At 35.9% G+C, this 13512-nt stretch overlaps 1 protein-coding gene across 10 annotated transcripts in view; it reads left to right on the top strand.

Annotated features, from left to right (window-relative positions):
* The window catches only part of Tsga10 (testis specific 10), a 107526-nt gene that overhangs the window by 81376 nt on the left and 12638 nt on the right, over window positions 1-13512 (top strand). For all 10 annotated transcript variants that reach the window (XM_042695445.1, XM_042695449.1, XM_042695443.1 and 7 more), the window contains 3 exons: window positions 38-148; window positions 3154-3339; window positions 12052-12261. In XM_042695445.1, the coding sequence (XP_042551379.1) occupies window positions 38-148; window positions 3154-3339; window positions 12052-12261 (507 nt within the window). The remainder of the gene's footprint in view (window positions 1-37; window positions 149-3153; window positions 3340-12051; window positions 12262-13512) is intronic.

The raw sequence follows: 13512 nt of genomic DNA, 5'->3' as shown, positions 1-13512 counted from the left end.
TTATTTATAGTCAAATCTAGCTATCTCTTTTTTATAGGCACTGTCCAAAAAGTTGAATGATACGCATAATGAACTTAATGACATAAAACAGAAGGTCCAAGATACTAATTTGGAAGTTAACAAGCTGAAAAATATATTAAAGTCTGAAGTACGTACATTTCTTTTCCTCTTTGCTCATGATACCTAAACATTTTCATAAATATTATTTTAGTTATCACACTCATAACAGGTGAATCAGGTCTTGCCTCACTATATAAAATATTTTAATTTTGAAAATGATGAATTAACATATATTTAGTCTCACTGATATCTGGGAAGGTAACTTAAGAATATCTATGTACCTTTCACACTAGGATAAGGAACCTTTTTTATTTGTTTGCTAAGGGCCATTTGAATATGTATAACAGCTTTCAGGGCCATACAAAGTTCTTGATGAGGCAGATTGGCCACAGGCACCCTTATTTTCAGGAAGTTTAGAAAGTAATAGTAAAAAGATTAATAATAAACACAGAAAAGAATTACCTTCAGAAAGATGATTCTGGAGATGTGAGAAAGAATTAATTAGGAGTGTAAGGCTAGAAAGAACAATTAAGAAATGTTATGACCACAATTCAGGCAAGTAGTACAAAGAATTTCAGTTGAAACAGGTGGAACATTGCAGAGAGCTTTGTGAGTGGCCAGAGAGAACTTTGAGTACAGTATGTAAGAGGCACCAAGTAGAGGAATACAATGAACAGCTTCATTTTCCTTGTGATGTTGTCTATCTCAGGCCCTGCAATGCTCGGAGAGGATAAAAAAACAGTATTAATATGACTTCTGAATAGAGATGGAGAACTACAGGGGGGATTAGAGGACAAGAGGCACATTTTATGAAATCCTTCTTATTACTTGTTCACAAAATCAAATTTAATATTAAAAACAGTCCCTATCTATGATAAATAGAAGTGTTATTGGGGAGATGGTATATATATTCCTAACTACATAAACCATATATATATATGTATATACATATATATATATATGGCAGTTTTAAACAAATAGCAGAGATAGTAAGTCCTACAGAAAGTTAAAGAAGAATGCATCCCTTTAACTTTAGCATGGGTAAAATTCAGTGTACATGAATTATACCAGTTATTTTCCAAGCACATATTCCTTAGATGTTAGTATTTTTATTATGGCATGGAAAAACATATATTAGGTTACTATGGCAAATGTGAAATATGTAAACCTTGAAAGTCAATGAAGGAGTTTAGTATATAGGTATTAGGACTTGGCAAAAATCCTTCACATTAAAGGCCACAAGGTGGCAATATTAACTGGATTTGAATCAGTTTATTACTATTAAGTGATGTTAATTGTGAGAATGCAGATCTGATCCAAAAGACTTATATGGTGAGACATATTGCAATTTTGCTATTTTATTTAGTCCAGGATCTCTGATAGAGAAATGCAGTATTTATTAAGAGGAGAAACAGATCCAGTGCCTTTTATTAATTACTGAAATTATAATTGATGTTTTAGAATGAGTTGGCCAAACCATACTACTAAGATATGTCACTATACAGATCCAGTGCCTTTTATTAATTACTGAAATTATAATTGATGTTTTAGAATGAGTTGGCCAAACCATACTACTAAGATATGTCACTATGGAACTGAAATTTTCCCTCAAGAAAAACATCTTAGCCAGGCGCTGGTGGCTCACGCCTGTAATCCTAGCTACTCAGGAGGCTGAGATCTGAGAATCGCGGTTCAAAGCCAGCCCGGGCAGGAGAGACCGTAAGACTCCTATCTCCAATAAACCACCAGAAAACCGGAAGTGGCACTGTAGCTCAAGTGGTAGAGCGCTCGCCTTGAGCTGAAGAGCTGAGGGATAGCACCCAGGCCCAGAGTTCAAGCCCCACGATCGACAAAAAAAAAGAAAAAAGAAAAAGAAAAACATCTTACTTCAACCAATACAGTTATAACCTTGAAGGTTTAAAAAAAATTGGTCTCACGGGGCTGGGGATGTAGCTTAGTGATAGAGTGCTTCCCTAGCATGTGTAAGGCTCTGGGTTTGATTACCACTGCAAAAATTGTCTGGTTTGTATTATAAGTACAGTTTATGCATGAATGCATATTTATAAAAGTCTTTATTGGTATTGGTTTGATATTTTATTTCTGAGTAATTTTAAGCAAGTAATATTAAGATAACAAGCAAAGGTGAATAATAGACCATAATAAGGAAAATTAAGGCGAGGGCTTTGGATGAAGACAGAAAACAGAGGAAATGCTCTAAATCAAGAGTCATCAGAAATTGACAGATGTATAAGAATACAGAGAAGCTTTCAGTACTACCCAGTAAAGTAGTCAGGAGCAGGGAATTAACAGATGCAAAAGTCTAGAGGCTCAGAAACCAGACCAGCAAGTAGGAGATAATAGGAAAAAGAGGCAGTGAGAATCCCATTTGAATAAAGGAAATATAAGAACATGTTTATCCAGGTTTTCTTTTTAAATTTTATTGTAAAAGTAATGTACAGAGGGGTTGCAGTTACATTATTCAGGTAGTGAGTACATTTCCTTTTGAACAGTATCACCCCTCCCTCATTCTCTCCCAGTTTTTCCCCTCCTGACTTCCCTTCCCACAAAGTTGTATAGTTCATTTCTAACACAGTGTCTAGTAGGTTTCACTGCTGAATTGGTTCACCCTTTGGCTCACCATTTCTATGCTTCCCCTTCCCAAATCAGATAAACTTATATACAAGACAAAGGGTACAGAAATAAAGAATAGCAACAGTAGAGAATAAGCCAAAGAAAAAAGGAAAGAAGAAAAGAAAAAGAACTGAAAACAGTTTAATAAAAAAAAACCCTCTTACTTCCATCATTTCTTGGAGCTAATTTTGATAAGCATCATTTTGTATGATCTTATACACATAGCTATTGAGCCCTTGAGATCCTCTCCTAAGATAGTAATGAACTTAAATTTACTAAGGGGATAATCGAGGCTGAAGCAGGGCAGATTCTAATGGCACTATTCTCTAAGATAGATTTTCTCAAGGTTATGTTACAAATGTGGGAAGTGAATTATAAGTGATTTAAAAATAGTATTTTAATATGCATCATTTATTGACTGTCTAAGAAGTTTTAAGATGATACCTATGATTTGCTTTTCAGGAATCTGAGAACCGGCAAATAATGGAACAACTCCGAAAAGCCAATGAAGATGCTGAAAACTGGGAAAATAAGGCTCGTCAAATGGAGGCAGATAACAATACCCTCAAATTGGAACTTATCACTGCTGAAGCAGAGAGTAACAGATTAAAAGAAAAAGTAGATGCCCTCAACAGAGAGGTTGAGCAAGTAAGTTTGGAAAAATGTGCTTATAATATATCCTGCATCATATTTAAAAGAAGATTTTTTTTTTGGCTCTGTGAAATGTAGCCTCCTTTTATCTACCCTGGTTTTCCTCTAATTTCTTATTTACCCTAAAACCATAATCTTATAATTTTATAATTTAAATTAGAAACTATTCCAAATATACAAAAAATGGCAAAAAGTGAGGGGCTGGAGGTATGGTTTAGTGGTAGAAAACTTGCCTACTAAGTGGAAGACCCTGAGTTCAAATCCCAAAACTGCCCCCCAAAAGTAATAAAATAGACACACCTATTTCCATCCTCAGATGTAAGTATGCTAGCATTTTGATGTATTTGTTTATTATATTTCTGCTTAAAGAAAAAAAGCATTACTATATCTGTTATATCTACTTCTCATCTTTCCACTCCTCCCTTCCTTCCCTCTAATAGTTTATGAATATTCATATAACTATGTCTATCTCTTTTGCAAGTATGTATACTTTTTCTAAATATCTATCTCCCATTAATGATACATATTGTTTTGTTTTTAAAAGTTAAGCAATAACATACTGTAGATATCTATTTGAAACTGGTCTTTTTTCCCTCAATATTGTAAATTTGATGCCTTCTTTTTTTTTTTTATGCCAATTGTGGGGCCTGAACTCTGGGCCTGGGCGCTGTCCCCCAGCTCTTCAGCTGTAGAGCAATGCTCTACCACTTGAGCCTCAGCCCCACTTCTGGCTTTTTCTGCTTATGTGGTGCTGAGGAATCGAACCTAGGGCCTCATGGATGCAAGGCAAGCACTCTGCCACTGAGTCACCTTCCCAGGGCTGATGCCTTCTATTTTGATTCACATAGTGCCTATACTTTATTCAACACTAGCTTAAATATTTTCTATTTTGATACTTATAGTGCTATACCTTATTCAAATACTGACATATTTTCCAGTTTAAGTCATTACCATATTGAAGGAAATTTAATTTTCTCATTTTCTATAATAAAATGCTTGTGACAAACCTACATTTCCCTTGGCTTTATTTCTAAGAAGTTCATTTCTAGAAATCAGTAATTGGACCTAAAATATACTTCTAACTATTGCTTTCTAAAGTTTTCATTTCCCTCCAGAAACCATAAGTTAAAATTTTCTCAAATACAAATCTGTGCTTTATATAATTAAGACCTTACAAGTGAATTAAGGATCTTTTCATGTTCCTTGGCTACTCAGGATTATTTGATGAATTTTTCTTGAATTACATTGTCTTAAACTTCACTATTTTCTTTAATTTCACCTTTCTATTATTTTTAAACACCTATTTATAGTAATTCTTTATGTGTTCTTGATAATAAACCTTTTGAAGATATGTCTATTACCTCTTATTTGTGTCTTGCCTTTTCTATTTACTTGCAGTATAAAGACATGTTAAACTGATGCATTCAGGATTATTAGTCTTTCTATGTGCTTCATGCTTTTATGTCATGTTTTAGATATCAGTTATTGTTCCAAGGCCAGAAAGGTATTTTTCCTACATTTTATTTAATTTTTTTTCCTCTGGAGTCTGGGAAGCATAGGAGGGAGGGAAAATAGAAAAAATGTGGGTAATTGATACCAAAGTAGTTAGAGGAAGAATAGTTCTAAAGTTCATCAGTACAGAGGTTTACTAGAGTGTATAACAGAATATCTGGAGGAGAATTTGAAGAGTCCAACACAGAAATGATACATACATATATATCTATGTGTGTGTGTGTGTGTGTGATTTAAATGGTTATTGCTCTGATTTAATTCTTATACATTATATACATGTATCAAATTATAGTACTGTGTCCCATAAATAAGTACAAATGTCAATTAAAAAATCAAAGTTAGGGGCTGGGAAGTTGGCTCACTGAGAGAGTGCTTGTCTCATACACATGAGGGCCTGGGTTTGATTCCTTAGCACCACATAAACAGAAAAAAGCCGGAAGTGGCACTGTGGTTCAAGTGGTAGGGCGCTAGCCTTAAGCTGAATTGCTGAAGGACAGTACCCAGGCCCAGAGTTCAGTCCCCATGACCGACAAAAATAAAATAAAATAAAAAACCAAAGTTATTCAGGCCTGTAATCTTAGCTACTTGGGTGGCTGAGATCTGAGGATTGTTCAAAGCCAGCCTGGGCAGGAAAGTCCTTGAGTCTCATCTCCAATTAACTGCCACAAAACCAGAAGTGGTGCTGTAGCTCATGTGGTAGAGCAAATATTTTTTGGTCTCTCCCTTATGTCTTCTCCTTTTATAATTCAAAGTACTAGTACTAAGATCACTCAATAGTGTTCCACAAATTACTAAAAGCTCTATCTGTCCCCCCACCCCCAGTGGGTTTTGTGTATATGTGTGTGTTTCATTTTGCATAGTTATCTCTTTTTAACCTAATTTACGATTGACATCATTCAGTATGGTATTCATTTATGATACTACCTTCTTTATCTCCAAAAATTGTACTTGGTTATTTTTAATGTCTTTCCATTTTCTTTTATTATTTTTATATTTTAATTCTTGATGTTATTGAGCATATTTATAATAGCTATTTTAGTGTCCTTGTTTGCTAATTCTATCATCTCTATAATATTTGCTTTTGTGTCTATTGACTGATTTTTTTCTTAGTTATTAATCCCATATTCCTAGTTTTGAGCATATCCAGTTAATATCTGATTAGATTTTAGACATTGTTAATTTTAAGTGGTGGTTTTTTAAACTATTATATTTTATCCTGCCAAGCAGTTAAATTATTTGCTAGTCATGGAATCTTTTTAAATTTTTAATTGTTATTATAAGGGTGATGTTCAGAGGGGTTATTGTTTTGTAAGTCAGGTAATGAATACATTTCTGTTTGGACAATATTACCCCTTCCTTTGTTCTCTCTCAGTTTTCCCCTTCAGTCCCTGCCCACAAGTTTCATGCAATCTTTTTGATCATTTTTAAGCTCCTTAAGAATGTTATTTATTTTATGCTGGAGCATTGTTACCATTCCTTCCCTCCCCACCTTCCCTACTCCTCCCTACCCCCTCATGGAAGTTGTAAAGTTCATTTTCAACATAGTGTCTTGTACATCTCATTGCTACAATGGGTCAACCTGTATCCTTATTTCAGCATTTTGTTATTTCCTTTCCCCTCCCCAAATTAGAAAATGTATATACATGATGCAGGGCACTGGAATCAAATACAGTAAAAACAGAGGTTATACCATGGGGGAAGAACATACAAAAGAAACAAAAGAATCACATAGTGTATTATAAGTACATTAAAAACAACGGCAAAAAAGATAAAAACCTCTTGTGTCTCTATCTTGGGGTTCATTGTACAGTATCTTTACAATAAAAAAAGTATAAAAATAAAACAAGCTTAAAATTGTTTTTTATTTTAGAGTTTAACTTATCCTCACTGCTAAGGGGTATGGAATTTCTTTGCATCTCTGTCAAATGCTTTACATTTTCAATACAGTGTTCAAAATATACACATTCTGGCTGATGAGATATTAAATGATTTCTGGTCCTACATGAAATGTGGGAGTTGCCTGTCTTACAGTTTTTCTGAATTTTTTCTTTCCTGGGAAATGTTTTGTTTCTTTTGCATGGCCTTAGAGAATTTTACTTATGAGTATACAGACTTCTGGCATTATTCTCTGCATGTCTTCCTTCTCTCCACTGCTCTTTAGAAATTCTAGTCTAAAATTTGAGCTTTCCTAAAATTTGATTCTTGTCTCTTAATCACAGTGAGATCATTGGACTGTATTTTGATTCCTACTTCCTAAATTTTCATCCAGAATTTACAACTAGGCAAGACATTCTGTTACTTTGGGGTTTACCTTCCTTTTTGTGATGATCATATTCTGTGCTATTTTCTATCTGTTATTAGTTTTTGTTTTTGTGCTGGTCTTGAGGCTCAAGCTCAGGGCCTGGGCACTGTCTCTGAGCATTTTTGCTCAAGGCTGGCACACTACCACTTCAGCCACAGCTCCAGTTCTGACTTTTTAGAAGTTCATTGAAGATAAGAGTCTTAAGGACTTTCCTGCCTAGGCTGGCTGTGGACTGTGATGCTCAGATCTCAGCCTCCCAGTAGCTGGGATTACAGGCAAGAGCCATGAGTGCCCAGCACGAATGCCCAGCACTACTGTTATTTGAAAGCTTTTCCCCTTGTATTTTGTCTATATTTTTGTTTATAGAAACATGGAAATTCAGACCTTTATTCCCTCTAATCTGGATAATATTTGCTCGTAAGGCTTTATCTTCTAATACTATAACATCTCTTATTTTTGCATGTTTACACTGGCTTTTTGTTCTGATCATGGGGCATGTTTTTCCTCAAGTTTATATGTCTAGAATTTTTCTCCCCAATTACTGAGGCTTGAACTCAGAGCCTAGAGCACGGTATCTGACTTTTTTCACTTAAAACTAACACTGTGTACCTCTGTGGCCCTTTGGGCCACAGCTTGACTTCTGGCTTTTTTGGTGCTTAATATTGGAGATGAGTCTCACAGACTTTCCTGCCTAGGCCTCCTTTGAAACATGATTCTTAGATCTCAGCCTTCTGAGAAGTTAGGATTACAGGCATGATACACTAATGCCTAGCCCAACTGCTCCCTTTCAGATTGTTCTTAAACCTTGATGGGTCAGGTCTTAAGTAGCCTTTCCTATACAAGTGGTTTAGCTTTTCAGTTTAAGTCTGGCCTTTCTGAGGCATCTATAAAAAGAACACTGCCAAAGGTGTCCATTAAGGACTCACTATTCTGACAGATTCAAACTCTGCAACTGTTTATCATAGAGCTCCATGTATGTATATATATATATATATATTTTTTTTTTTTTTTTTTTTTGCTGGTTGTGGGGCTTGAACTCGGCCTGGGCACTGTCCCTCAGCTCTTCAGCTCAAGCCTAGCGCTCTACCACTTGAGCCACAGTGCCATTTCCAGCTTTTACTGCTTATGTGGTGCTGAGGAATCGAACCCAGGGCCTCATGCATGTAAGGCAAGCACTCTACCACTGAGCCACCTTCCCAGCCCCTCCATGTATGTTCTTAACCCAGCCTTCAGGAGTTTGCCCATAGACATTCATGTCTTAGTATTCAGCAGACTCAAGACAACTATTAGGTGCATTCTGGGGATCCTGTGTGTGTGGGTATAGATTCTTTATATTTATGAAACTCTCAGCTGACACACCTTGGCAAAATCACTGTACTCTGATTGGAATTTCCCTCCCTAAACAATGGACTGGAAAGTTTCTCCAGACAGAAAGCTGGGTGATCATAGGGATTGTCCTTGGTTCTTTTTCTTCTCTCAAACGTGACAGCTGCTTTTTGTTCAGCGTCTGAAAGTAGCTTACGCCAGGATTGTTTGTTTTTTTTTAATGATGAGAGGATATGTTCTATCCCATTTATGCTGTTGTGGAAACAGAAGCATGATATATGTTTTTTTTTTAAATTTCTTTGCTCCCAGCTGTTTGTCTCGAATAAACATCATATAACATGACTTAAAAATCCAATCCAATAATATTTATTAACTGATAAGCTTAATCATTTGTATTTATTTGTATTATTAGTACATTTAGATTAAATACTTTCCTATTTATTTCATGTTTTCTACTTATTATGGTTGTTTTCTTTACCTCTATCCACCACTGCTCTTAGGTTTGGAAGTTATATATTTTATATTTATTCCTGTAGAATTTACAATTGTAATGTATATTTAACAAAGTCTATTGTTAATATCACCAACTCTCCTTCTAAATAATGTCTATCTAAGAATATTTAAACAATGAACACTCAGCTCCCTATCCCACATACTTTCTTGCTCTTTCACTGTCACACATACACTAATCTTTCATGTAATGGTTTTTATACTTCTTTAGTTTCAGCTTGTCTTTTTGTATTTTCCCAAACAATTCATTATTATGGTTCATTTGGTCAATACTTAACTGTATCTACCCATATGTTTACAAAATCTTTACTCTTCATTACTTCTTTTTTCTTTTCTTTTCCTCCCTTCCTCCCTCCCTCCTTCCTTCCTTCCTTCCTCTTTTTCTTCTTTTTCCTTCCTTCCTTCCTTCCTACTTTCTTTCTTTCTTTCTATCTTTCCTTCCTTCTTTCTTTCTTTCTTTCTTTCTTTCTTTCTTTCTTTCTTTCTTTCTTTCTTTCTTTCTTTCTTTCTTTCTATCCTTCCTTCCTTCCTTCCTTCCTTTGTTTTTAGTAGTACTGGGGTTTGAACTCAAGGCTTCAAGCTTGCTAGGCAAATACTCTACCTTGTGAGACATGCCCCAGTCCTTCATCATTGTGACTTGCGTTCTATTCCTTCCAAGTTTAATTTTTTTCTTTTTTCTTTTTCTTTATTGTGAAAATACTGTACAGAGGGGTTACAATTACATGGGCAAGATAATGAGTACATTTCTTATCAAACATTGTAGCCTCCTCTTTTGTTGACCCTTCCCATTCTTCCCCTCCCCCCCTCCCCCCCCCCCCCCCCCCCCGTCCCCTCACCCAATCCTCCCCCCAATAAACTTTTTTTTATTGTGAAAATACTGTACAGAGGGGTTACAATTACATGGGCAAGATAATGAGTACATTTCTTATCAAGGATTGTAGCCTCCTCCTTTGTTTTCCCTTCCCATCCCTTCCCATCCTTCCCCCGCCCCCCACCCAATTTCTTTTTTTAAAAAGAACTTTCTTTAAACAAAACTCTACAATTCATTTTCTCAATCTGTGTCTAAAAATGACTTTGAATTACCTTCAAGACTAATTCCTTCTTCAATCTTGAAAATTAGTTTATTTGAGCATAGAGTTCTAGGCTGAGAATATTTCTTAAAACAAAAATAACTTTTGCCTTTTTTGTTGAAACATCCATTTTTATTCTAATTGTTATTCTTTGTAAGTCTGTCTTTTGTTATTGTTCACATTATGATCTTTCTATGAGACTGAATGGATTCCCTCCCCTGAACCCCCTTTCATTTATAATATGGCATTCAGGGATCCCAGATTATGTAGCTCATTTTTGTTTCATTTTGTCTTGTTTTGTGCTCTACCACTGAGCATACCTTAACCCTAAAGTTCTCAGCTCTAACTCTCCAGTGGTCCTAAATCCTTATTTCCTATACTTCCTTGATAAAGGTTTGCTGCTGTGGGGGCTGGGAAGGTGGCTCAGTGGTAGAACGCTTGCCTTGCATGCATGAGGCCCTGGGTTCCATTCCTCAGCACCACATAAGCAGAAAAAATAAAAAAAGCCGGAAGTGGTGCTGTGGCTCAAGGTAGTGCTAGCCTTGAGCTGAAGAGCTGAGGGACAGTGCCCAGGCCCAGAGTTCAGGCCCCATGACTGGACCCCCCCCCCCCCAAAAAGAAAGATATGCTGCTGTGTTATTGGGTCTTTTCATCTTTAAACATAGCTTCAGGTCTTCCTTTTTTGGGGAAATGGGTTTTTCTGTTTTCTAAATATGAATTGAAAAAGATACTTTTATTATTCAGTGTTATCCAGACAGTTCTGCTTTTAACTTAATCAACCATCTTATTAGAGCCTAAAATATCTCAAGCAATCTTCTCAAAACATGAACCTGGTGACTATGAAACTTTGAAGACATTTATAAAACTTGAATCTCATGTATTATTTATGCTATCAGGGTTTGAAGTCAAGGCCTTGTACTTGTTCTACCATTTGAACCATGCCCCAAATCCTTTTTTGCTTTATTTTATTTTTCAAGTAGTCTGATTTTCTTCTGGGGCCATCCCTGGACTTCAACCCTCCACCACAGCACTCAGCTTGTTTGAGATGATATCTCAATAACTTGTTGCCTGGGCTGATCTCCACCTCCCAAGTAGCTGGTATTACATGTGTGAGTCACACAAACCTCAACCACCACCATTCCTCCTGCTCCTTTCTCCTCCTCTTCCTCCTTTCTCCTCTTCTCCTTCACCTCCTCCTCCTATCGCTCCTCCTCCTCCTTTTTGTCGGTTGTGGGGCATGAACTCTGGGCCTGGGCGATGTTCCTGAGCTTCAGCTCAAGACGAGCACTCTACCACTTGAGCCACAGAGCCACTTTTGGTTTTCTGGTGGCTAATTGGAGATAAGTCTCACATACTTTCCTGCCCAGGCTGGTTTTGAACCACAATCCTCAGATCTCAGCCTCCTGAGTAGCTATGATTACTTAAGGCATGAGCCACTGGCACCTGGCTCTTATTTCTTATAATTGCATATATTCTTAGTTTATTCTTGCCCCAAATCCCTTTCCCTTGGAAATATTAGTGTTAGAGAATTATCAGCCCTCATTTTATGATACTGTGATTGATATCAACATATAAGATGAGAACAAAACAAATGGGTCCTATGAATGAAACAGTGGCTAACATTTTGTGTTTGCCAACATTTATATTGCTGAATGGTTAAAATTGGAAATAGAACTGTAATCCAAACATGAATTATATCTCAGTTAGTTTTGGGCCTGGAAACTTTCAAGTAGGAAAGGTTTCCTCCTAAGAATATTTTTAATGGCTAGGTGACCACCTTGCTCATAAATTTTATGTAAAGAAACCTTAAACCTGAATGTATCATTTCTAGAGGGTTTCATAACATAGAGTCACCACCAGTATTTTCTATGGTCTTCCTATGGTCTAAGTGAATTAGTATTTTTTTAAGGTTTGCCCCACTTTATGTTCCATGTTGTAGTTTAAAAAAATTATATATATGTATATTTAGCAAATGTTTTGTCCTTATAGCACTTAAATGCAGAAAGGTCTTACAAGTCCCAGATTTCAACCTTACATAAATCTGTTGTGAAGATGGAAGAAGAGCTTCAGAAGGTTCAGTTTGAAAAAGTGTCTGCACTTGCAGATTTGTCTTCCACAAGGGAACTCTGTATTAAACTTGACTCAAGCAAAGAGCTTCTGAATCGGCAGCTGGTTGCTAAAGATCAAGAAATAGAAATGGTATGTAATACATTTTACAAAACTTCTATAAAGAATTACTGTTGCTAGAAGTATCTAACTTCCATTTCTTTTACGGAGAGCAGGAAGAGTTTCTCTATTTTTCTGTACTTTAATCCTATCATGCTAAAATAAATCCTTACTAAAACATTCTCAAATTGCTATTTCTGTAATATTACTACCATACCACAGAACAATTCTTTATAGAATAGTATAGCAAGCCATTTCTTTCGATTTAAGGTTTTAGCTGTTATTTTTTAGATTTTTATTAGATTTTATTCTTAAAATATAAGGAGTAAATATATGACACTATGTTCCAAGAAATTAAAGAACATGAAAATTGTTCCTTGAATGTATACAGTTTGCAGCGACTTTTTATTAGTAGAATTATAAAGCTTGTTGACATAGCAGTCAGCAGAGTACAATGAGGTCAGAGGTTATTCAGCTAAAATTATAATGGTATTCCTTTTTTTGTTTGTTTGTTTTTTGTTGATGGTCCTGGGGCTTGAACTCAGGGCATGGACACTGCTCTGAGCCTCTTTGTGCCCAAGGCTAGTGCTCTACCACTTGAACCACAACACCACTTCTGGCTTTTTCTGAGTAGTTTGTTGGAGGTAAACACATAATTTTCTGCCCAGGCTGGCTAAGAATCACTATTCTCAGATCTCAGCCTCCTGAGTAGCTAGGAATACAGGTGTGAGCCACTGGTTCCTGGCTAATGATATGCTTTTAATCTCTATTTACTAAGTTTTAAAAAATTATAATTGAGTTAATTGTATCCACTTTGTGCCTGATAGAATGCCTGCCACTTAAAATATAACATTCAAAATATATAGGCTTCTGACCTAAAAGATCTTCCAGTGTTGACATATAAATTGGAATAAAAGTTTTACTAAGAAGGCTTTGTAGAGGCAATTCTTCAGCCTGCATTATGTCTAGCTCAAAATGTTTTTCCCCTATCTTTTTATAGCTGTACTTGGCATTCCCTCCTAGTAATCTTATTTTTATTAATATCACTGGAATGTTGAGATTATCTTTTTTGAATATTTTTATTATCTTTAAGTATTTGTACAAAGGAGTTGCCATAATTTTAGGTTATACATTGAATTTTTTTGCCATTTAGCAAAGCAGTTCATATATACACTGCATCTCGATTGGTCATTCCTTTACCATCTTCACCCCCTTTGACCCACCCCTTATTTTTCTCAATTCTGTGGTATATACAATGAATTCTTGCCTGCATTCTCCCCTTTT

The sequence above is a fragment of the Dipodomys spectabilis genome, unplaced genomic scaffold (genome assembly GCF_019054845.1).
Source record: "Dipodomys spectabilis isolate Male_0828 unplaced genomic scaffold, ASM1905484v1 ptg000187l, whole genome shotgun sequence".
In the NCBI taxonomy this organism is placed as follows: domain Eukaryota; kingdom Metazoa; phylum Chordata; class Mammalia; order Rodentia; family Heteromyidae; genus Dipodomys; species Dipodomys spectabilis.
The sequence above is the reverse complement of the archived record's forward strand: the minus strand, read 5'-3'. Positions and strand labels throughout refer to the sequence as shown.